The 24,739-nt window shown below is 39.4% G+C and overlaps 1 protein-coding gene across 1 annotated transcript; it reads left to right on the plus strand.

Moving 5' to 3' along the window:
• Positions 1-7,969: 7,969 nt before the first annotated feature.
• On the plus strand, positions 7,970-24,543 carry LOC127624040 (heterogeneous nuclear ribonucleoprotein U-like). Its single transcript, XM_052098651.1, has 13 exons — positions 7,970-8,638; positions 9,782-9,896; positions 12,457-12,530; positions 12,840-12,979; positions 13,085-13,184; positions 19,447-19,559; positions 19,708-19,971; positions 20,057-20,176; positions 20,254-20,551; positions 20,682-20,951; positions 21,116-21,393; positions 21,492-21,590; positions 21,776-24,543. The coding sequence occupies exons 1-13, from the start codon at positions 8,194-8,196 to the stop codon at positions 21,824-21,826; spliced, it is 2,367 nt and encodes a 788-aa protein (XP_051954611.1). The 5' UTR covers positions 7,970-8,193; the 3' UTR covers positions 21,827-24,543.
• Positions 24,544-24,739: the final 196 nt, after the last annotated feature.

Here is a 24,739-nt window from a genome sequence, read left to right on the forward strand (position 1 = left end):
TTTTTTTTTCTTAAGTTGTATATAGCTGTAAATAAGTTGATTTTGTTTGTTTTCATTTATTCATTGTGTGTATTGAAAATAAAGCGAACCACCTGTTTGCAGTAACTTGCTGTCATTGATTCAGTCGCCCACAATACTCCCCAGAGATCAAAACTGTAGGAAAGTGTTTACATTTTATTATGTACGTCTTCCTCATACCTTTAACCATCTGGAGACGTAACATAATTTGGGGGCTCGTCCGGGATACTATTTCTCAGTAATGAGGAAGATCCGGTAGTTGGCATAAATTCCTTGTTTTACTCTGGGAGTATTTGTGGTGGATGGACTCAAGTGACTGGTAGGGTTGTCAGTATGGTAGCATAAAGCTTTGTGTAGTGTTTGTTCGTAAGCTTCGTGATGTCTGCGTATGCACAGAGATTTATTGAGAATCCGTCGTTAGACTTGTTTAATAAATGTCGTAAAGATGATCTTTTGGCAATAGCTGAACACTTCCAAATCTTGGTTCGTCGGCAGTCATTGAAAAAAGAGATTCGAACTGTCGTTTTAGATGGTCTTTCGGCATTAAATGTTTTGAGTGTGCCTGAGTCGGTTAGAGAAGCAGATCAAATCAGTGAGGGAATGACGACACGTGAGCTCGCGGAGGCTGACAATGAGGAGGTTAAGCTTGTTGAGGCAGAGGCTGAGGGTAAAACCGGCTTATCCCCATTTGAGCCATTCTCCCCGTCTACATCGGGTTCTGGTGGGAGCGCGCACGTAAAGGTTCATCTTGCTCGAATACGCATGGAGGCGGAAGACCGAGCTCAAGCTCGGCGAGCTGAAATTGGTCTGCGGCTTGAAATCCGGCGGCTTGAGATCCAAGCTGATAAAGAAGTGAAACTGCGCCATTTGGAGTTAGAGGAGGGGAAGCTCTCATCTAGGTCCACTGGCCTGCTTGCTTCTGATTCAGTTGGCCAAGATTCAACAGAGCGTGGTTTCTCTACCACTGCTTTTGATGTAAGTAAAAACATTTCATTGGTGCCGTTATTCAGGGAGATGGAAGTGGACAGTTACTTTGGTGCATTTGAGAGAATTGCTGTTTCGTTAAATTGGCCAAAGGATGTATGGACATTGCTGTTGCAGTGTAGGCTTGTGGGAAAAGCCATGGAAGTTTTTTCTACTTTGTCTATAGAAGATAGTCTGAAATATGACATTGTGAAAGCAGCTACTCTGAACGCATACGAATTGGTGCCGGAAGCTTACCGACAGAAGTTTTGCAATCATAGGAAGAGTAGTAATCAGACCTTTGTTGAATTCGCACGTGAGAAGGGGGTTCTGTTTGATAAGTGGTGCGCTTCGAGTCATGTTAATGATTTTCCTTCCTTGCGTGAATTAGCGCTCCTTGAAGATTTTAAAAAGTGTTTGCCTGAACGCATTGTTTTGTACTTGAATGAACAGAAGGTGATGAAACTGTCTGTGGCTGCTGTACTAGCGGACGAGTTTACGTTGACTCATAAAAATGTGTTTAGTAGTACCATGCGTTGTGATAGAAATGGTTCTAAATTTCCGCCGTATACGGCAACAACTAAAACAAGGGTAGAACCAGCTAAAGAAAAGCGTGAGTGTTTTTATTGTCACAAAATGGGTCATATAATTGCTGACTGTATAGTACTCAAAAGGAAACAGCAGAATTCTTCCAGTGCACAGCCTGTTAGTTTGGTTAAAACAATTCCAGTATCTGTTGACTCTGTTTACCAACCATTTTTGTTGGAAGGTTTTGTATCTTTCAGTGGCCAACCAGATGATCAAGTTGTGATTCGGGTTTTGCGAGACACTGGAGCTGCACGTTCATTTATACATGGGGATGTGCTGCCATTTTCAGAGAAGTCCTGTTTGGATTCCAGTATCCTAGTGCAAGGTATTAGTATGAACATATTGAAAGTGCCACTGCATCGTGTGTATTTACAGACTAAGTTGGTTGCAGGTTTTGTGGACGTCGGTGTGCGACCTGCGTTGGCAGTGCCTGGTGTTGAGTTTATTTTGGGCAATGACTTGGCTGGGGGTAGAGTGTTGCCAGTGTTGGAAGTGTTGGATAAACCTGTGGTTACTTCTGTTACAGAAGATTTAACTTTGAAGTATCCTGAGGCTTTTCCGGCCTGTGTGTTTACTCGTGCTCAGATTAAGAAGATGGGGACAGAGTTTACATTGGACGACACGTTTATGTGTATAGACGGTGATGTGGTCGGCGATCATGTGCCTCAGGAAACAGGGAGAGAAAAGGTAGGTGATCTGTTATCATCTTTACCTGTTAGTCACGAAAAGTTAATCAAAGCTCAACGGGATGATACAACTTTAATGAAGTGCTTTGATGCAGTGTCTGATGTTAAAGGGGATACAACATACTTCATCGAAGATGGTTTGTTATTGCGGAAATGGCGGCCTGGAGTAGTTGATGACGTGGAGTGTTCTACTGTTTGTCAGGTAGTTGTGCCTGTAGAGTATCGTGCACATGTGCTTTCACTCGCCCATGACCATGTTATGTCAGGACATCTAGGGGTGACCAAGACATACACCCGTGTGTTGCGTAATTTTTTTTGGCCTGGGTTGAAAGGGGATGTTGCTGATTATTGTCGAACATGCTCTACTTGTCAGGTTATGGGAAAGCCAAACCAAGTAATTCCTCCCGCGCCATTAGTTCCAATTCCGGTGCTCGGTGAACCTTTTGAGCACGTGATCATGGATTGTGTCGGCCCATTGCTGAAAACAAAGACTGGATATCAGTTTTTGCTCACGATGATGTGCGTGGCGACTCGCTACCCAGAAGCAGTGCCTTTGCGGAAAATTACGGCCAAAGCGGTCGTTAAGGCATTAGTAAAATTATTTTCTACCTTTGGTCTGCCTAAGTTGGTACAAACAGATCAAGGCACAAATTTTATGTCTAAGTTGTTCACACAAACTCTTAGTTCACTGGGTGTCCGTCACCGTACTTCCAGTCCTTACCATCCAGAGAGTCAAGGTGTGCTCGAGAGATTCCACCAGACTCTTAAGTCTATGTTGAAGAAATATTGTTGGGAGACAGGGAATGAGTGGGATGAGGGTGTGCCACTTGTTCTTTTTGCTGTTCGTGAAACCACTCAGGAGTCCTTGCGGTTTAGTCCAACTGAACTGGTTTTTGGACATAGTGTCCGAGGACCACTGAAAGTTCTTAAGGAGCAAATGCTTGGTCTGGATGACAGTTTGAGTCCCACAAAGAACATTCTTGATTATGTGGCTCGTTTTCGTGAACGAGTTCATGAAGCCTGTGCTCGTGCCAGGGAAGCACTTTCTGGAGCTCAGTCTAGCATGAAACAGCATTTTGATAAGGCAGCAGTGTCACGATAATTTTCAGTTGGTGATAAGGTGCTTGTGTTGTTACCAATTATGGGGTCTGCGTTGTCTGCACGTTTTGTTGGTCCTTACGAGGTAGTGGGTAAACAAAATGACACGAATGACATCATTAAAACACCTGATCGAAAGAGGCAGAAACGTGTGTGTCACATTAATATGCTCAAAGCTTATCATTCCAGGAAGGAAGCATCTCACTGTTCAGAGGAGAACACAGGGCCCGTGATTTCGTCTGTTGCCGTGAGCTGTAAGACAGAACCATCATTTCCTGTTGATGCTGAGTTTGATGTTGATGAGGTGAGATTACAGATTGACCCGTTACCCTTCACACCATTGTCTAATTCTGAGATTTTAACTGATCCTTCTAAGTTGCTGTGTCATTTGACAGAGGATCAGTATGTAGACATTGTGACATTGATTCGAAGATTTCCTCAGATTTTTGGGGACGTACCGAGGCAAACTGATGTGCTTTATCATGACATTAATGTCCGCGATGCTGTTCCTATTAAGCAGCATCCTTATCGGATGAATGCTGCAAAGAGGGCTGCGATGAGGAAAGAGGTTGAGTATTTGTTACAGGAGGATCTTGCAAAGCCCAGTGTGAGTCCGTGGAGCTCTCCATGTATCCTAGTTCCTAAAGCTGACGGAACAAGTCGATTTTGTACGGATTACCGCAGAGTCAATTCTGTAACAGTCCCAGATTGTTTTCCATTGCCAAGGATGGAGGACTGCATTGACAATGTGGGTTCTGCTAAATTTGTTACAAAATTAGATATGCTTAAGGGTTATTGGCAGGTGCCTTTGACACCAAGGGCATCAGACATCTCTGCTTTTGTAACTCCAGACTCGTTCCTGCAATATAATGTTATGGCGTTCAGACTCAGAAATGCACCTGCGACTTTTCAGAGGTTAGTGAATACAGTATTGACAAATGTGCCCAATTGTAGCTCTTATTTAGACGATATGGTTGTCTATACGTCTACTTGGCCTGAACACCTGTCAGTGTTGTCTATGGTATTTCAACAACTTGCTGAGGCTTCATTAACTTTGAACTTGGCTAAGTGTGAGTTCTGCAAAGCTACGGTCACATATTTGGGTAAACAAGTGGGGAGAGGTCAAGTTCGTCCAGTAGAGGCCAAAGTTGATGCCATTAAAGAGTTCCCTGCACCTACTACTCGTCGGGAGTTGAGAAGATTCCTAGGAATGGCAGGGTATTACAGAAGTTTCTGTAGGAATTTTTCCTCTGTTGCAAACCCCCTGACAGACTTGCTCAGTCCCGCAAAAGAATTTGTTTGGTCAGTCGAGAGCCAGTGTGCTTTTGAAACCATTAAGCATTTACTATGTAGCTCTCCTGTATTGTCTGCCCCTAATTTTTCTGTACCCTTCAAGTTGGAGGTGGACGCAAGCACAGCTGGAGCAGGTGCTGTGTTGTTGCAGGAGGACAAGGAAGGTATCGATCACCCAATTTGTTTTTTCTCTAAGAAATTTAACAAACATCAATGTAACTATTCCACAATTGAGAAAGAGGTTTTGGCTTTGTTGTTGTCATTACAGCATTTCGAAGTATATGTTGGGTCGACTTCGTATCCTGTAGTTGTGTACACCGATCACAACCCTCTTACATTCTTGTGTCGAATGTATAATCAAAATCAAATGTTGATGCGATGGGCTCTTGTAGTTCAAAATTATAATATTGAGATTCAGCACAAAAGGGGAGTGGAAAATGTGGTCGCCCATGCTCTTTCTAGAGCTTAACTTGTGTGTCGGGTTTTGTGTATATTATATAAACATTATATGTATTATGTTTAATTTTAAGGTGGGGGTGTTACGTGCTAGCATGTTCTTCCCTCCCCTTTCTGTTTATTGGTTGCTCTGTTTTCTTCCCTCTGCTGTTGGTTTCTTCCTGTTTCCTGCTCTCTGCTATCCTTGAGTTTTAGGTGCTGCTATTGGTCGGAGACAACCAATCATCGGCTGTGGTTCTGATATAAGACACTCGGGAGAACGGAAGGGAGGGGGCTTGGACTGTTTGTTGGTTCGTACTATTGTTGTTGTTGAGAAGTACTGACTTTGTGGTGGTTCGCTTGCTTGTCTTCCTAGTATGAGTGTGTTTGTTCACTGAGGATTGTTCTGATCTCAAACTGGCACCTGCTCGGAGAGAAGAGAAAAGGGAAGTACGTCACGTGACCTACATTGAACATACATGTAGAAGTACCATTGTTTAACTCACTAGGGAAGGAGCATGTGCAACTATGTGTAACTTTTGTTTGGTTAGTTAGTGAAGTTTTAGTTATGGCGTTTCGACGCTGAAGAACTTTTTATTTTCTTTAAACTGTTTTCTTTTCTTAAGTTGTGTATAGCTGTAAATAAGTTGATTTTGTTTGTTTTCATTTATTCATTGTGTGTATTGAAATTAAAGCGAACCACCTGTTTGCAGTAACTTGCTGTCATTGATTCAGTCGCCCACAATACTCCCCAGAGATCAAAACTGTAGGAAAGTGTTTAAATTTTGTTATGTACGTCTTCCTCATACCTTTAACCATCTGGAGACGTAACAACAAGAGATTAGAAATTATTTGTTATTAAAATATGATGATGACAAACATGTCCCTTGCTTTTTCAGGCATGAAAAAAGATTTCACATTTCTAAGAAACCCCTCTTAAAAGGCATCATTCTATAACCTAACCTTTTATTAAATAAAATTTAATGGTTTGACTGTTGGTTTACAAATTTTTTAGAAAATATATTTTAATTAGTAAATTGCCTGAAGAAAAACAAAAACTTGTACACTTCATCTGGTACATTTCTTTTTTTTAAAGAAAATTTATGGTAATTAGTATTATGCCACAAATGCTAACGATTGAGCTTAACTTGTATTGAGCCCGGAAAATTCCTTTAATGTTATTGACAATAAAACTAAAATAAAATGCAATCCACAAAGGGTATGGTGAAATTTATTGAAGAAGACCATTATACCTATGTGATTTTTACAATGCCAATAGACCATGTTCAGTGTAGCGCCATATTCAATTTGGATGAATGAAAACGAGTTTGTGAGCAATAGGCTTAAAGGGATAGTTCACCCTCACCCTCATGCCATCCAAGATGTGTAAGACTTTCTTTTTCTGCAGAACTCAAATTAATTTTTTTAGAAGAACATCTCAGCTCTGTAGGTCCATACAATGCAAGTTAATGATGGACATAACTTTGAAGGCCCAAAAAGCAAACCAAGGCCACATAAAAGTAATCCATACCACTCTAGTGGTTAAACCAATGTCTCCAGAAGCAATATGATAGGGGTGGGTGAGAAACAGATCAATATTTAAGTCCATCAATCTCCACTTTGTTTCTCTCCCCTTTTTCTTTCCAATTTGGAATGCCCAATTCTAAGTCCTAGTGCTGGTGTAGTGATTCACCAGGTGGTGGAGGACGAATCTCAGTTGCCTCAGCATCTGCTTGTTGAGCACGTTAACGTGGAGACAAAGCGTGTGGAGGCTACACTATTCTCTTCGGCATCCACGCACAACTCACCACACGCCCCACAGAGATCGATCCACAATATAGAGACCATGAGGAGGTTACGCATGTGACTCTACCTCCCTAGCAACCAGGCCAATTTTGTTGCTTAGGAGACCTGGCTGGAGTCACTCAGCACGCCCTGGATTCTAACTCGTGACTCCAGGGGTGGTAGTCAACATCTTTACTCGCCGAGCTACCTAGGCCCCCCCATAAATCTCCAGCAGCCGTAAAGCACTCTTCTCTCCTTAGACACCTTCTTTTTCACTATAAATTCTCCTCCCTGCCCAGTATCATATGCATGATGAATGTGAATCACCAAAAACAAAAGATTGTGAAAGTGGAGATTTATAGTAAAAAGGACTAACATCTTGATCTGTTTCTCATCCACAATGATCATATCAAATCTGAAAATAGATTTAGTCACTGGAGTCTTATGGATTACTTTTATGCTGCCATTATGTGCTTTTGGGGCTTCAAAGTTTTGGTACCCATTCACTTACATTGTGAGGACCAACAGAGCTTATATATTCTTCTAAAAATATTGTTTGTGTTCAGCAGGAGAAAGTTTTACACAATTGGCATTTGGACGAGTAAATGACGAGAGAATTTTAGTTTTTGGGTGAACTATTCCTTTAAATATTAATAGGTTTCTCACCCACACCTATCATTTCGCTCCTTAAGACATGGATTTAACCACTGGAGTAGTATGAATTACTTTTATACTGCCTTTATATCCTTTTTGGAGCTTCAAAGTTCTAGCCACCATTCACTTGCACTGTACGGACCTAGAGCTGAGATACTCTTTTAAAAATCAGAAGAACATGGCATAAAGGTTATAGTAAAGTATAAAGGGTGAGAAAATTTTCATTTTTGGGTGAACTATTCATTCTGTTCAAATCACTGCTTGTATAAAGGTAATTGATCTCATCTTATTTTCGCCACTCGTGTTTTCTCGAGTCTTTTATCTACTTAATTTTTTATTCGATTCCGCTTTTAGAGTCACGTATACGGAAGAGGATATATCATCCTAGATAACATGAACATTGTAAAAAGCCCAGCTACAAAGACCATTACTGTAGACCACGCCCATGTTGCCTCAACGCAGTTGCACTCGAGTCGGGAGGGGTCGAAACACCGAAGGCGCTATTGAATTGCCGGTAGATAGTCGCAGAATCACCGCGGCTTTTCGCAGTTCAGAGAAGCAAAGGCGGCCGTCTGCTCTCCCTGGATTGCGTCGTGCGGTTTAGAGCGCATTACTTAATCGATTAAACATTTTATTTTTTATAGAACAAGACCATCTACACTAAAACAACAACATGAGTGCAATTAACGTGAAAAAGCTCAAGGTAAACGAGTTGAAGGACGAGCTGAAAAAGCGCCAGCTCTCCGACAAAGGATTGAAGGCCGAGCTCATGGAGCGGCTACAGGCCGCGCTCGATGCAGAGGCCCAGACTGAAGAAGCAGCAGAAACAAAAGAAAACGCAGCTGAAGGCAAAGATGTTGCCTGTGAACAAGAACAGATAGGAGAAGAAGAACCAGAGGGAGAGAGCATGGAGGCCGAGGAGCAGAATGGAGACGGTAGTGGTGATGCCGCTGCAGTGGGCGATGGTGAGGAGCCTGTTCAAGACGACGAAATGGGCGAAGAGGAGGACGACGCCGGAGTGGAAATGGTCAAAGCAATTGATGACGAAGAGGAGGACGACGACATAATAGACAAAATCGACGATGAAGATGGTGAGCCAGAATCCCATGCAGCAGATGGTGAGTTTTGAATTGGGAAATTGCTTTCTGAATGCCGAGAGCATCGTAAGTTCACGTGTAGCGGTGAGATCATCTCTTAGCATAAGCGGCTAACGAATAGCCGGCGGCTATTGTTGTGTGAAAGGACGAGCTAAATCTGACCTGTTTCGGCGCTAGCTTGCGGTTTTCATGACTTTTTAGGCAGGCAAGTTTAATATGTTTCGTGCTTTTGTTTCAGTCTGTGATAGAATGTCTTTGTAAATCTACTCAAAATCACCCGCGCGAGCTTGCTGACGTTAGGGGGTTTGTTGGGTCGTGCAGCAGGCTTGATATTTCGCTTTGGGATATTAAATGGTATATTGTCTGTACGTTACACTTAATTCGACAACAAAATGACTATTATTACTGTTAGTAGTTTATCTGAGCTCTTTGGTTAGGTTAATGTTTGGATTTGGTAGGCTTTGCATTGTCTCGCGACAGAATCTCCTCGTTGCATGCTCGAGGTGGGCCGCGCTTGCGCTGACTCGGTTCTGCTGCAGAAATTCTTAGGATAGAAAGCCAGTTTAATATGTGTAGTGGGATTACAGTGGAGGTAATGTACTCTCGGCGGGTGATGTAGTTACGAGTAATCTGTATTGGTCGGAAATAAATGCGGATATTTGAAAATGTATAGGGCATCAAAGAAAGGGACATTTAGTTAGTTTCGATTCAGGTTGCTAGACGGTTTTGTCGCCATCTTCTTCCGTGCAAGGTCAGTTCAGGTAACGACTTTATCTGTAGCAGTTTTTGTTGCTGTAATTCTAAACGATGTGAAAAATTGCTGGTTAGCCAGCTGCATTAGGCTAAATATACAAGCCCTTCTTAAAAAAAGTATATTGGTTGTGAATGCATTGCGTATTTGTGAAAAACAGCCTCTTAAAAACACAATGCTGAGTAATTGCACCACCCGTTTCTGTTTGATCTGGTTTATGCTACCAGATCAGAGCATGTAGGTATTCTGAATGTCATAATGATATAACCAAGCAAACTATTCTGTCTGATCAGAGGTGGTCGGTTAATTTTGCAACTCTGGGGGAGTCCAAGCACTCCTAATCGTGTGGGCCACCCTTAAACTCCGGGTCCAGCACGTCCGGGCATTTCATTACTGTTTGTTTTATTTTCAAGGGGATGCGGACAAAGACATCAGTGCTGATCAGAAGAATAAGAAGGGTGTTAAGAGACGCCGGGAGGAACAAGGAAGGGGCTACTTTGAATTTATTGAAGAAAGCAAATACAGCCGGTAAGGATGGGAGTAATGGCCTTCATTATCCCCGAAGCGCCACTTTTAATAGTCTACATATTGGCTTTAAACGCCAATACCTTACCTACAAAAATACAACCCTCATCTACCTCTTAAGTAAAGTGAATATTATTTGAGGGTAATTTCTGGCTAATACAAAACACCTTCCCTTCTACACAAAATATTATAAATAAGAATGGAAAAACTGCAACATTTAAAAGAGTCCTCAGCTGGAAACAATATATGTTATTGTCATGCACACAATATTGTCAGGCACACAATGTTGTCAGGCTGACTGTATGCGCGTGTGGGCGACTCAGGCAGCGAACAAAGGAATTAGGATAGCGCCAGATGCGTCTTCCATCATAACGGGGGAGGGGCAGTGACGTAGAGTCTAGGCTATATCGCTCAATGTGTTATGACGTAATGACTTGGGGGCTGTGATAATGAGGTAAATGGTTGAGTTTTTTTTGGGGGTGTCATTCTTTAGACGTGCTTTTGTAGTTTGCATGCTTGACTATACTTAAAGTGTCATCTCTATAATTTTGTTTCTCATCGCGTTAACGTATACTGTCTGTAATTTAAAATAAATTGAGTGTTTTGTTCATATTTTTTTTCTATAATGTATAATTTAGCATTTTGGTGTATATGGATATGTGTAACTTTTCCTTTTAAAAGTTTTCCATTCCTGGTCAGCGGGTAAGTATGACCGAACATTTGCAGTGTATCGTATATTCTGACATTGTCCATATATATATTTATTTATTTTAAACCAAAAGGGAGTTGGATATACCTTTTGCATGTACTTTCTCTTAAGATTGTGGTATAAAAATCTATTACAGACTGAATACTTTTAAGGAATAGCTCACCCAAAAATGAAAATTCTTTCATCATTTATGCACCCATATACCATCCCAGATGTGTATGACTTTCTTCTGCAGAACACAAGATTAAAATTGAGAAGAATGTCTCCTCTCTGTGGGTCCATACAACGCACTAGAAGGGTGGGGAGAACTTTAAAACTCCAGGAACCACATAAATGCAGCATAAGTGTAATCCTTAAGACTCCCATGGTTAAATCCATATCTTCAGAAGTGAAGGTGTGGGTGAGAAACAGTCCTTTTTTTTTCTATAAATCTCTCTTTGACCTGACCTGTAGTGGGGCAATATGCATAACGAATTTAAATCGCAGTAAACAAACAAAATAAGAATGTGAAAGTGGAGATTTATGCTAAAAAATGACTTGTGTTGATTGTTTTTCACCCACACCTATTATCACTTCTGAAGATATGGATTTAACCCCTGGAGTCATATGAAATACATTTATGCTCCTTTATTTGCTTTTTGGAGCTTCAAAGTTCAGGACACCATTTCCTTGCATTGTGTATATACCTACAGAGCAGTGTAAATTCTTCAAAATAAAGTAAATCATACACATCTGGGATGGCATGAGGATGAGTAAATTATGAGAATTACATTTTTGGGGGACCTATTCCTTTAAGAATCTTTTGTGGTTCAGTTTTCTTGTTTCTGTGCAGCTCTACTAAAGAGAATGGATTAATTGATTGCAGAATGTTCATTGTTATCTTATGTACAATCTGACAAGTCTGCCACTTTGGAGATATGGAACAAAACATTTAAAATTCAAGTATTTGAAGGAATTACATTCTGGCTGATGGGGGCACTAATCATGAACAACCTCAAAGGTGTTAAAGGTGCTTTGTGTGATTTTAGCCATTCTGGAACTTCACCAGACTTGATCGTTGATTAGCCATGCCCCCTCTTTCTATAGACATGCACACAGACCGTTGTATACAAGCACATGGAGGGTGATGGGTCACTCTTAAGCAATTCACCATCCTACCATGAGCGTTTCTTGGGAGCAGGACACCACATTGGCACATATAAGAGCATATATGGGCTGGATTGTTAATGTGCACAAAGATTGACAGCACCTTAAAATACTTCCTGAGCCCAGAGAATAGTTGTTTTTTTTGTGATTCCAAAGAGATATTGGTTGGATGATCAGCCTTAGTCACATTCACTGTATGAAGAAGAAAAAAAATATTGTTGGGTGAACTATACTTAAAATGTAATATTACCAATTGCATAGACTGTATAGATTTTGCCCTAGGCAAAGAGCAGGCAAAACAGCCGTGTGCTCTAGCTTTTAATGACCTTCCCAGGATGATCGGCATGTAGATATAAATACCCTCAGACCTTTTCAGGTCATGACTCAATAAAACAGAAAAGGCAACTCCATCTCTACTCAGTAAAACATTGCAGCCTTTTATGTTGCCTTTTGAAATTGTTTTCTTTCAGGCTTCACGTCGTGCAGTGAACTGGTAAGCAATGCAAAGTTGGTACATTTAGGAATGCAAAAATTACATTCACAAAACTGAGTTTTTATGAACAGCCAATTTAAGGTAAGTCAACCGTTGATGCTGCTGCTATGATTTTGTGGAAGGACTTCACCTGGACATGGGATGCATGCCAGTCCATCACAGTCCACATTTTCTGCCTGTCCTCAGGCATTAATGGCTGATTGCCTCTATTTCAGGGCCAAGTCTCCCCAGCCACCACTGGAGGAAGAGGATGAAGAGTTTGATGACACACTGGCCTGCCTGGATACCTGTGAGTACTTTGTTTAGAGTCTGATTATTTTGAGAGTGATGCTTTATGGAATACTATTTCAAGTTTATGTGCTCACAGACATTCATTAAACAAGCTGAACAAATTTCTTTGAAAATCATTCATAAAACGATTCTTTTGTAATTTTTTGCGTTGAACTAAATTTACATAAGAATGGCTTTTAAAGTAAATTTGTATACAGTGTTTCAGAAATGAAGTCCAAGTAGTGGAAATGTTAGAAACAGTTTTGTTAAAATATTTAGTGTAAAGTTGCTGTTCTTGGACTAATGCTTTTGTTGGTTATTTCTTTAGACAATTGTGACCTGCATTTCAAAGTGTCCAGGGACCGTTACAGCGCCTCCTCTCTTACCATGGAAAGTTTCGCTTACCTTTGGGCAGGTGGCCGTGCCTCATATGGTGTAAACGAGGGAAAAGCCTGCTTTGAAATGAAGGTGATTTACTGTAGCATTTTACATAATGCAGTCAACGAGGACGTGGCGAAATTGGTATGAGCATTATTTTAATATTACTTATCCAAATGTCTCCTGCACTTTTAGATCACTGAGAAAATCCCAGTCAAGCATGTAAACAGCAAAAGCATGGTTGTCCATGATGTCCATATTGGCTGGTCCCTGGCTAATGGAAATCATTTATTAGGTAAGCACAATGAACAAGATATCTTATTCTTGACCTGGCTTTGTTGCAGTTTAATTTGCTACAGAAGTGAATTTTAGTAAAACGTAAAATCTCGATTCTGATGGAAATGCCCCAAAGCGATGCCTGGATCGGTACTGGCTCTGATACTGACGTTTTAACCGAATATGGCATTGCTTTGACGAGCATGATCCAAATCTGATGCTGTCTGACTGTTTATCATGGCCGTTACAGTCACGCTCCACAAATGGCATAAAAGCACCATTGAAGTAGTCCATATTACTCTTGCATTATTTTCAAAGATTCTTGAAGTCATTATAGTTTTGTAAATCGCAAATGATGCGATAAATAAATGGTCTGCATGCACAGCGCAATTCAGTGAATGACCACTGCTCCGTTAACACACACACAGCATGCGTGATGCTCTGCTGTTTTCAATGCAGTGGCTCGTAATATGTGAGCACACTAAACATAATCCATCTACATCCATCAGATGTAGATGCTTGAGTGTTCGGTTTGCTTAAAACATGCATTGAGAATGGCACCGGAGGAGCATTTCACTGATTGAGAAGCATATTTAAACAACTGTGAACTTCTGTTGGATTTTGTCAATATAAATGCCCCAGCCTTTTGAAGTTATGAAATTACGACTGGAATACATTACTAGTAGTATCTTTATTGATCTTCCATAGGAGAAATTTTGTTTGACATAGCAGCGTAAGTATGATCAGATAACAGAATAGAATAAAAAGATTTCTAATAAACTATAACATTAAAAGGTCAATAAAAAGAATATGTACATGTGCAAGTACTCAATATTTTATATACTCTCCTACTTCAAATCACTATATTTCATTCATATTACAAAATATGATTTCTATGATTAGTGGTGTGTCAGTTACAAAATAATTCCTCAAGCGTTTTGAGGCATGTGGCTGGATATATCTTTGGCTAAACTTCCTCTTGAGCTGGCTAAGCTCAGCATAAAGAGGACTTGATGGATTGGCCACAAAGGCTTCTGGCTTTCTTCTAATTCTCTTTTCTATCACCTCCTCTACACTGACCAGTTCTATCTCCACCACAGAGCTTGATTTCCTCACCAGCTTCCCCAATTTATTGGCACCACAAGTCCCAATCAATCAAAGCTGAAATCAGAAGTGTAGAGAGTGAATAAGAATGGTGACAATGCAGTTCCCTGTGGTACATCAGTATTGCATGTCACCACATCTGACAAGCAGTCTGACATAATGCCAGCCTGTTGGTAAGGTAGTCTGTTATCCATGCCACAAGGTCCTGATCCACCTGCATGTCTGGAATGTGTTAAAAGCGCTAAGCACTCAAAAAACATTATCCTCACATAGGGCTAAAGAAAATCCACGATAAGCTTTTGAGGAATTTTCTATATTTACTGCGTGTCGCTAAAACGCAAGCAGTTCGGCTTTCTCGGGCTGCGTTTCCACTGGGGCGGACTAAAGTGCTCGCAGCGCTAGGAGAGAGCTTGCTCCTCACCGCTGCCAATCCTACGATCCACCTTGCGAGCATGACACTCGGCTTTCATAGGAATTAAATGAAAACGCTCTCAGCTTTGTTCACAACACGCCAGTGGTAACGTAGGGTCAGACTGGATGAACTTGCTAATGCTAGCTGCCTTGCTAATGATTAGGCTACGTCGGATTGATTCCGGATTGAGTTAAGTGCCTTGCCCCCCTGGAGCAACCTGGAGTTAAGTGCCTTGCTCAAGCACACAATGGTGGTGGCTGTGGGGATAGAACCAGTGACCTTCTGATTAACAGTTATGTGCTTTAGCCCACTATGCCACCACCACTTAGTTTTGTAGAGACTATTTTGACTGTTTAGAATTAATTTTCTTCAGTCAACTTGTTGTGGTTGTTATCACTATAATCTTTTTCATATTGTTCGATATCTATATTTATTACGATATACATTTACACATTGCACTCTTTTTTTTTTCTTTTTTCAATGTGTAAATGTATATCGTAATAAATATAGATATCGAACAATATGAAAAAGATTATAGTGATAACAATTTTGGCCATATCGCCCAGCCCTATCCTCACAATACATTGTGGCCAATCCAGATGTGTGTAAGCCCTGTGAGGCATGTAAATAATTGCATCCTCCACACCAGTATCAGCCTGATATGCAAACTGCAACGGATCTTGATAGTCGGCTCAAAATCTTCATTACATGTGACGTAAGGCCACAGGCCTGAAGTCGTTGAATACACCAGGGTGTCTTTTCTTGGACACAGGGACAATATGATGTCTTCCAAATTTTAGGCACCATTTTGTGTCTCAGGGAGAGGACAAAAAGATGTCTCAACACTCCGCTCTCCACAGACTTTAAGCACCTGCTGGTTGATGTCAGGTCGTCTGGCCTTATTAGTTCTAATTTTTGTGAGATGCCATCTTACCTGATAATTTGTGATAATTTTGTCTGAAGTAGTTAAGGGTATGGTGGATGTGAAGATAGGGGGGAGGTTGATAGTGTTTGTAATGCTATCTACTGATTGGTAGAGATGAGCTGTAGTTGTCCTATCTCCATTATGTGGTGCCACAGGGAGACCTGTAGAGGAGGCGATAGCTGAGGTATGTGAGGGGACAGCCATTATAGGGTTGTGAGTGGGGATATTAAGAGGCATTTACGGAGTTGGAGGAAACATCAACCTGTGTTGCTGATTCAAACACGTTGAAAAACTGGTTTAACTCTTTAGCTTGTCCCTTCTACTATTCCTTCTGACCCTTTCATACCAGTAATATTCTTCACTCACCTCCACACCTCTCTCGGATTATGTTGGCGCTTCCCCTCAATCCTATTTTTATAGCACTCCTTAGCTATCCTCAGCCCTAAATGCTCTCCTCTTGCTATTCAGCAAGGCTTTAGTGTCCCTATTAATCCAAGGCTTGTTATTGGGAAAACCGTGAACCTTGTTGGTGGGGAAAACACTCTTCACAGAACAGTTTCGCACTTAGTGAGACCCTCGATGTCATCCCCGTGATCTTCCAAAACGTTATCCTGTAGCACTACATCAGAGCCTCCTGTGTCTGCATAGTCTTGTAGATGATAGGCTGTCTCCTAACAACAGGCTCATATGTTGGACTAAGCTGTATCAGACAGTGGTTTGATTTGCCATGGGAGAAGGGCGTTTATGCTATATTCTTCCTTAACATTAGCATACAGTAAATCCAAGGTCTAGGTATTTATTATATGAAGCACACTGGGATGAGGTGACGTCACAGGAACGCAACGTCACTGCCGAAGGTGGAATGTAAACAGTTATAACAATGGCAGCCGAAAACTCCCTGGGCAGATAGTATGGCCTCAACCTGACGGCCAACAGCTCAACAACAGGCGTACAGAGAATCTTCATAGTAACATGGCCTGGGTTGCACCATTTGTAGTTAAAATAGACAGCAAGTCCACCACCCAATTTCTTACCACTCTGTTTCCCCCTGTTTGCCCGAACCAGAAAAAAATACCTGACTGTTCCACTGAACATGTCTTCATCAATCATAAAACGCTGCATTCCCAATACTCGCATTGTCCGCCCACTAAGGCCGAAAGTTCATCCATCTTGTTAGTCAGCAAACGCATATTCCCCATAAAATCAGGAAGACAGGGCTTGTTTCTCCACCTCCTATCATCTTCCTTTTCCTCACCAACGCTCTGGCACGAGTTCCTCTTCTCCGTATTCTTAAGTCCATCGGAATCTCCCTTGGACATGCAACTGTGAGTGGTGGTGGTGTAGTGGTCTAAGCACATAACTGGTAATCTGGTAATCAGAAGGACGCTGGTTCGAGCCCCACAGCCACCACCATTGTGTCCTTGAGCAAGGCACTTAACTCCAGGTTGCTCCAGGGGGATTGTCCCTGTAATAAGGGCTCTGTAAGTCACTTTGGATAAAAGCGTCTGCCAAATGCATAAATGTAAATGCGTAGACCATTCTACATTGTTGTTGAATGGTCACTGCATTCTTTGTCTTAGTCGCAATGTTGTTCTTTGTCTAACACATTTTAATCCAACAAGCAATCTATATATTATCGGAATACTAAAACCTAATACCGATACACAGACAATAGTAAACAAAAAAATAATAAATAGTCGAAAGAAGAAAAAAAAGAGAGCCGTTGTCATGCTGACACTTACGTGCCGGAAGTTCCAATGCTGTGTACTAAATTTCTAATATTTATTATTATTTTTAGTTTTTTCTTTTGGTAATTAAAAATAAAATAAAAATAATATATATAAAATAGTTTTTATTATTAATAATTACAACAACAATAATATTTAAGTTGACAGGGTTCCAAAAAATAACTGTTAATGAAAGTGGACTGATCAACTAAAATGAAAAAAAAAGAGGTATGCGACTAACGATTATTTTGATAATCGATTATTCGGCGACAATTGCAACAATTAATCATTAGCTCTTAACTGCTTATTCAGCTTGTGCCCCAGCTTAAAATGTTGTATTAAACATGCTTACTAACAATACAGAGGAAAAAAATTATCTTGATAAAAATTTTTACTTTCACTGAATTATAGGGGGAAAAATACTTTTTTTTTAAAGTCACTTTAAAGTTTCTTTTAAATTAGAAAATCACTGTAAAAAATCCTATTGTTATCAAGTGTTTTTGTCTTTTTTTCCATTTAAAATTGTAATTGTAAAATTGCAAAAATCCTTAAAACAAGATACATTTACTTGAGAAGCAACATATAAGATATTTAGACTTATATGTATCTTAAATATAAGTGTATTTTGTATATACATGTGTTTTTTTCACTTGTTTATACTTCTGCGAGTGCAGTAAAGACAAAATATACGTACATTCAAGATCTATTCTCTAAAAGCAAGTCTAAATATCTTATATGCTGCTTCTCATGTGAATGCTTATTTATTTTTAAGATTTTAAGTTTATTTTTTATATATATATATTTGTATTTTTAATATTCTATTCAACATTCTCAGATAAAAATATTTCTTCTGCTGTATAGCTGCTGAAGAAAATGTATGTTGTTTTAAATGAGTTTTAGATATTTTTATTGGAAAACAAGCCAAAACAAATCAAACATATTTTGTTGCAGTGTATAATGGGACGAAGACTACACTCTCTCACCTTTCTGTTCACTTCAATCCATTCTTAACTCACAAAAAACAATCTCTCTCTTATTAATAAAGCTGTGTATCGGCAATTTTCTTCATGATAAGAAATTAGTGACCGTGAAACATATATTCTGATTCAATAAATCGCGAGCCATCGTGTTATAATCTAGCTTAGCTGGGGCAAGGGACGATTTGGTATTTTTGAATAATTCCCTTTTACTTTGTGATGTACATCACCTGAAGCTGTTTGGAAAGTTTAGAGTGCATCTGGACTGTGAGCTGTGTAATTCTTCCTCTCCTCAGTCAGACGCGAACTGCAGTGCCATCATGAAAGTTTAATGTAATCTCATGTTACATTTAAGTGAGATGAAATGACTATTGGACAATTAAATTTTTTTGTTGACAATTTTACATTGTCGATAACGTCGACTAATCGTTTCGGCCCTAATGTATTTATATATGTATGTATATATGTTAGGGCTGGATATTGATATGATTGATTCAAATGGGTATATTTCAGTTATAATGTCCCTTTTGCTTGCATACATAAGAAATAATATCCCAGCTAATGCTTTTAATTATACAGGGGACCTTCTAAATAAGTCTGTTATGAAAATATTAATTTGATTAATTATATTATTAGTTTTTCATAATTTTTGTCTTTTAAAAATCAACAAATCCATGTATTCAATCAATAAATAATATTATTGATTATAATTATAATATTTTTTGTTACATGTTTGTTTAATTGCATAATTTGTACTAACGTGGCAAGAAATTTGGTTGCAAATGTGAGCGCTTTCCTCACATTGTAGGAAAAACGTTGTATGAAGAGTAAAAGATCGATCTTTGGATTTAAGAATCATATCGAGATTGTTAAAATGTAGATCACGATGCATCAGAAAATCAGTATTTTTGCCCACCCCTACTTTATATATAAAAGAGTACCCCAAATGTATTCCACAGTGAGGTATAGAAACTCTAAAACAACAACACTGGTGTTTTCGGTGCATCTAATTACTGTTTACTTGAAAAGTTCAATTAATATGGTATGTTTTAAAATGTTTCCAAAATATATGGTTTTACAGCCCTATTTAAACATCCTCTACAGAAAATGTTAATGACTGTTGATAATTGTTCTAGGTGAGGAGGAGCATTCCTACTCCTATTCAAGCAAAGGGAAGAAGACTTCAAACTGCGTGACTGAAGACTACGGGGAAAATTGTGATGAAAATGATGTCATAGGCTGCTTTATTGTAAGAAGTTTAGCATACTGTTTGTTTTTAACACATTCTTTCTGACAATTGTTCTTTTCTTGCCTAGAATTTTGATGGGGCCGAAGTGGAGATTTCCTGTTTATGTTTTTAGCACATTCTTTCTAACAATTTATCTTTTCTTTCCTAGAATTTTGAAGGGGCCGAAGTAGAGATTTCATTTTCCAAAAATGGCAAGGACCTTGGTGTGGCTTTCAATGTCAGTAAGGAGTCTTTGGCTGGGCAAACTCTCTTCCCCCATGTGCTTTGCCACAACTGTGCCGTTGAGTTCAATTTTGGTCAGAGCGAGACACCATTCTTCCCCCAACCAGAGGGCTTCACCTTCCTGCAGCAAATCCCTGTGGATGTGCGCATCAGAGGACCTAAGGGACCTGAGACCAAGAAAGATTGTGAGGTATGCTTTTAAACGTATAACTTATATGACGTGAAATTTGTTCCGTTTCATAACATCAGTAAATTATGCTTGTGTTTGTTTATAGGTTATTGTCATGGTCGGTCTCCCTGGATCTGGAAAGACTGAATGGGTGAAGAAACACATTGAAGAGAACCCTGGGAAATACAGCATCCTTGGTACCAACACCATCATAGAGAAGATGATGGTGAGAATAGTGTCTTTTGTCATCATTCCTAAATTCTGTTGACTTCCATTGTCTAATCACCTTATTTGGTCTTTCAGATTGACAGCATGAAGAGGCAAAACAAAGACACAGCAAAGCTCTCTGCCATCTCCCAGCGTGCTCCTCTGTTCTTGGGCAAGTTCATTGAAATTGCTGCCCGCAAAAAGAGAAACTACATCTTGGATCAGACAAATATCTCTGCGCCAGCTCAGAGAAGAAAGATGTGTCTTTTCGCTGGCTTTCAGCGCAAAGCTGTGGTGGTCTTCCCCACAGACGAGGCCTACAAGGAGAGAACACAGAAGAAAGTGGAAACAGATGGCAAAGACATCCCTGAGCATGTTGTTCTAAAAATGAAAGGTAAGGCATGAGTTCACTTTTCCATGGAACCTCTAGAAGTTCATATATAAAATGAATTCAAAGCCAAACTGTAAAAAGCAGGATCAGTAGACAGATGAGTTACTTTTTTTTTTTTTTTACCTTTCAACAGGTATCTACACATTACCAGATGTAGGTGACTGCTTCTCAGAGGTCACCTATGTGGAACTTCAAAAGGAGGAGGCCACCAAACTCTTGGAGCAATACAAGGAAGAGAGTAAGAATGCTTTACCGCCAGAGAAGAAAGCCAACCAGGGCTTGGTATCCCCCAAAAAGGGTGCTGTACGAGGCAAAGGGCCCAAGATCCAATTCAATCGGGGTGGTGGCTCAGGCCCTCGTGGAGGCAGGGGTGGATTCCAGAATCGTGGAAACTTCAGAGGAAGTAAGCGATGTTCTCAAACAAAAGCTGTTTCGTTTTTGCTCTTGGTGACCTGTCTGTTGGTGCACTGAACATTAATTATCTATTAGATAATAGATAATAGGTTGTTTTCTATTAGACCTTAAGTCGAGAAAAAAGTATTAAACCTGCTTATTTTCTCCCTTTAGTGCCAGCTCCACGTGTTCGTGGTGGTTTTAACCGGCCCCCACGTGGCTTCTTGCCACCACCGCCACCACCACCTGTCTACCGAGGTGGGTTTCGTAGCCAAGGCAACTTCAACAGAGGTGGAGGTGGTGGGATGCCCAACCGAGGAATGGCTCCCAGGCGTGGGCACATGAGGGGCAACATGGGCAACAGAGGTGGTGCAATAAGCCGCGGAGGGCCAGGGAACAGAGGTAATATGAGCCGCGGTGGGGGACCTAACCACAGAGGAAACTTCCAGCAGGTTGGTTGTTTTGAATGCTCTCTTGCCACCAAGCACAATTTGAGTTTGTTTTGGCTTGAACATGTGGAGTGAACTTTTTGGAATTGTCATTTTCTTAGAAATTCCGTGGCAGAGGAGGCCACCAGCAGAACCGTGGTGGTTTTGGCAACAAAAATGGAAGTTACACCCAAGCCTTTAACCAGAGTTGGCAGCAAGGGGTAAGCAGATTATGCGATTATATTTAAATATCATGAGGAACTCTTGTATTTGGTTTGATTGCAAACACTGTTCCAACATAAAATGCTATTTTTAAAAGCACAAGATTGGATTTAATTTTGGAAGTGTTCTAAAACATTATCAAAGTTGTCTATTTTGCCTGATAAAACTCTCTTTGACCCTTTAGTTCTGGAACCAGAAGCCATGGAACCAACAGTACCACCCAGGATATTACTGAGTGGTCATTTGTATTAAAGACTGTTGGCCTGTGGCACGCTGAGCTACACAGCCACAGAATAACAATCTACTTTTACAAAAAAAAACCTTTTTTTTTTTTAAGGAACTCCACTTTTAAATAATAGAAGCATTTGACAAACATTCCTTCTCTGAAGTCTACGTTCTCCATAGATGTTTGATGGCTTCACTTCATCTTATTTTTGTAAAATGTATTTCCTCCCCCATTTTATTTAGTCACAGCTTTGGTATATTGTTATATCAGGAATCGTTGCATTCCTGGGATGCTTTGAATTTCAGAGTTGTGTGTTTTATTCTGTAAAATGTCATTTTTACTCAGTGTAAATTATTATTATTATTTTGCAAGGTTTTTGTGTAAGAATTGTTGAAGAACCCAACAGAACCTTAATGCTTTTAGAAGCTTTTGTCAATAATCATATCCATATATTGCAGCACCTCAGCCCTTTCATTTTCGCTAAAGGTGTGATATTGAGCTCTATTTACTTTTTACAGATTAAATTCATTTTCTTTTGTTATTCCAGCATGTAATGGTTACATTTCATAGGCTTACAATAAATGAATGATTTGCTTTTCTATGACTTTTATGGCTCCTGACATATCTTTTATCTTTAATGATCTGTAATATTAAAGATCCAAGGCATTAAAGAGCCTTTGAATGTCAGTCAGATTTGTCTCTTGATTCAGCCCTACCAGACTGCCCTTTTAATTGTCTTCCAGTCTTGTTGGGCATACAGGGGAAACTTTTTAAATGACTTTTAGTCAAAATATTTGGTAACTTTATAATAGTTCTCAAAAACATTTCCATTAAAGTGCAAGAATTAACAGAAAATGCATTGCATAGTTTTAAAGCAGTGCTTTTTAACCTTTTTTGGATGAAAGCTCCCTACTTCATTCCCTTACCCAAGCCGCTCCACCCCCCAAATTATGTGACATAATTTTAAAGCGGAGACTTTGTGTTATCCAAAAAAGAATAATATTTTTTTAGTTTTACAGTTTTAATAAATTCTGCAGGATTCTGCATCATGAATGTGACACTAAACCTTCCGTTTCTCAAATTTAAGCAGATGGAGGGCTATATATGTGTCCTATAAAATCAAACTTCAAAGACCGAAACTAATAAGTGATATTTTTGTTATTTAAAAAATTTGTGAAAAGACCAATAATATTGCATATTTTGTCCCACTGAAATGCTCATTCTACAGTACGGCTTTGATTTGGACAGATGTACATTTTTTGGTATCTATATCATCTGTAAAAAGTTAACACCTAATATATGTGGCTAAATTATTGTGACATGACTGAGTTGGAACTCTTTCATCAGGTTCTTATTGATTTAAATTCAGTCATCTCTTGGAATTTCTGAAGGCAAAAAAGAAGTTATATTTTCTTAAACCCAAAAATATTTTTTGGCCTGTTTTTTCTTTTTTAAGATAAAGGATTGACTCATTTAGTAATGACGCATTTCTATTTCCTCTCTCTATATATATATATATATATATATATAAAGTGTATTTTGTGTTTGCCAATATATTTTAAATGTATTTAGTCTTAGTTTTAACAGTGGTGTGTGTGTAGACCATGGTAAGTGCATGGAAGCATGGATCTTCACAACCATGGTTAGATGTAACATGATTTCTATCAATTATCAATAGTAGGCCTAACCTAAACACATGTAAAAACAATAAATACTAAATATAAACATGAAGTTGTAACAATGAGTTATTCTCTCACTGTCCTAATGTATATATTTCTGCCTAAAGTACAGTTAGTGTTACTAAAGTAAAGTGGTGTTGATGTAGAATTCTGTGTCGAATCCCGCACCTTGCTTCTCACTGATTCTTGCAGTGTTTTAATGATAAACGGTGCGTGTTTAATAGTTTGAGACCGGTCTTGCTCTGCTCTGTACACTGAGCCGTGTCTATCTACAGCCATATAGGTGCATTAGCCGTGGTTGTGACTCCACCTGTCTATTTGACGCTGCTAAACCAGCCAGTTCTGATGCATCGCTAGACTTCAGAATCAGATGAACTATGGTACAAATGCGCACCAACCCGTATAATGGAGAACTGATTTACTCCAAGTCTAGATAAATGTTTTTATGCAAAGAGGAACTTTACTATTGATTTGATTAAAATGAGAATCACCCCCCATTTGTAACCTAGCGCCCCCTCTCTACTAATTTGCTCTCAGCACCCTTTGCATCATTTGAACGTCCTCTGGGATACAGTACCGGCCCCGTTGAGAACCCCTATTTTAAAGTAAACATCTACTCTCTGCATTATCTGTTAAACCTAGAGATGTCACAGTGAGACTTAGATATTGATTGAACTTGTGTGCAGTCCTTAACATGAAACAATTACATTAAGGCTTTGACTCCTAATTGACAGTCAACTATTTTGTTTTTGCCTAACAAACTTATTACTATCACAAAATGGAAGGAATCTCTGAGCATTGAATACATTATCAAGATTGCTCCACTAAAAGCTGACCTGTACAGTTAACATTTCGTAACATCTAGATTCAACAAATCTGGAAATGTACTGATGAGAGTGAGGGTTCACTTTAATCTCTATTTAACAATGCAATTAACCCAAACCTGCAGCACCTCAATATAATAGACCAATCTTTAGACTATTTCTAAACTTTGCTCACGAGATTGATTTGTCAAACTGCCATTTATTAGAAACCTGCCATTTTTAGATCTAACATACAACACATAAACAAGTTATTTTATATAAATGTGTGTGTGTGTGTATATATATATATATATATATATATATATATATATATATATATATATATATATCTTATTTTTTATTTTTATTTTTTTTTTCAATAAATGTCTCAAATGATTATCAATGTTATGCTGAGAGGAGCTTTGCAGGTTTCAAGGTCA

Source organism: Xyrauchen texanus, chromosome 30 (genome assembly GCF_025860055.1).
Source record: "Xyrauchen texanus isolate HMW12.3.18 chromosome 30, RBS_HiC_50CHRs, whole genome shotgun sequence".
In the NCBI taxonomy this organism is placed as follows: domain Eukaryota; kingdom Metazoa; phylum Chordata; class Actinopteri; order Cypriniformes; family Catostomidae; genus Xyrauchen; species Xyrauchen texanus.

What these genes read in the sequence shown, in the direction of transcription:
- LOC127624040 (XM_052098651.1), top strand. Translation starts at nt 8,194, where the DNA reads ATGAGTGCAATTAACGTGAAAAAGCTCAAGGTAAACGAGTTGAAGGAC. An exon ending in TAATGGAAATCATTTATTAG is followed by an intron (nt 13,185 to 19,446) that starts GTAAGCACAATG and finishes TAATTGTTCTAG; the next exon opens with GTGAGGAGGAGCATTCCTAC. An exon ending in ATGTCATAGGCTGCTTTATT is followed by an intron (nt 19,560 to 19,707) that starts GTAAGAAGTTTA and finishes TTTCTTTCCTAG; the next exon opens with AATTTTGAAGGGGCCGAAGT.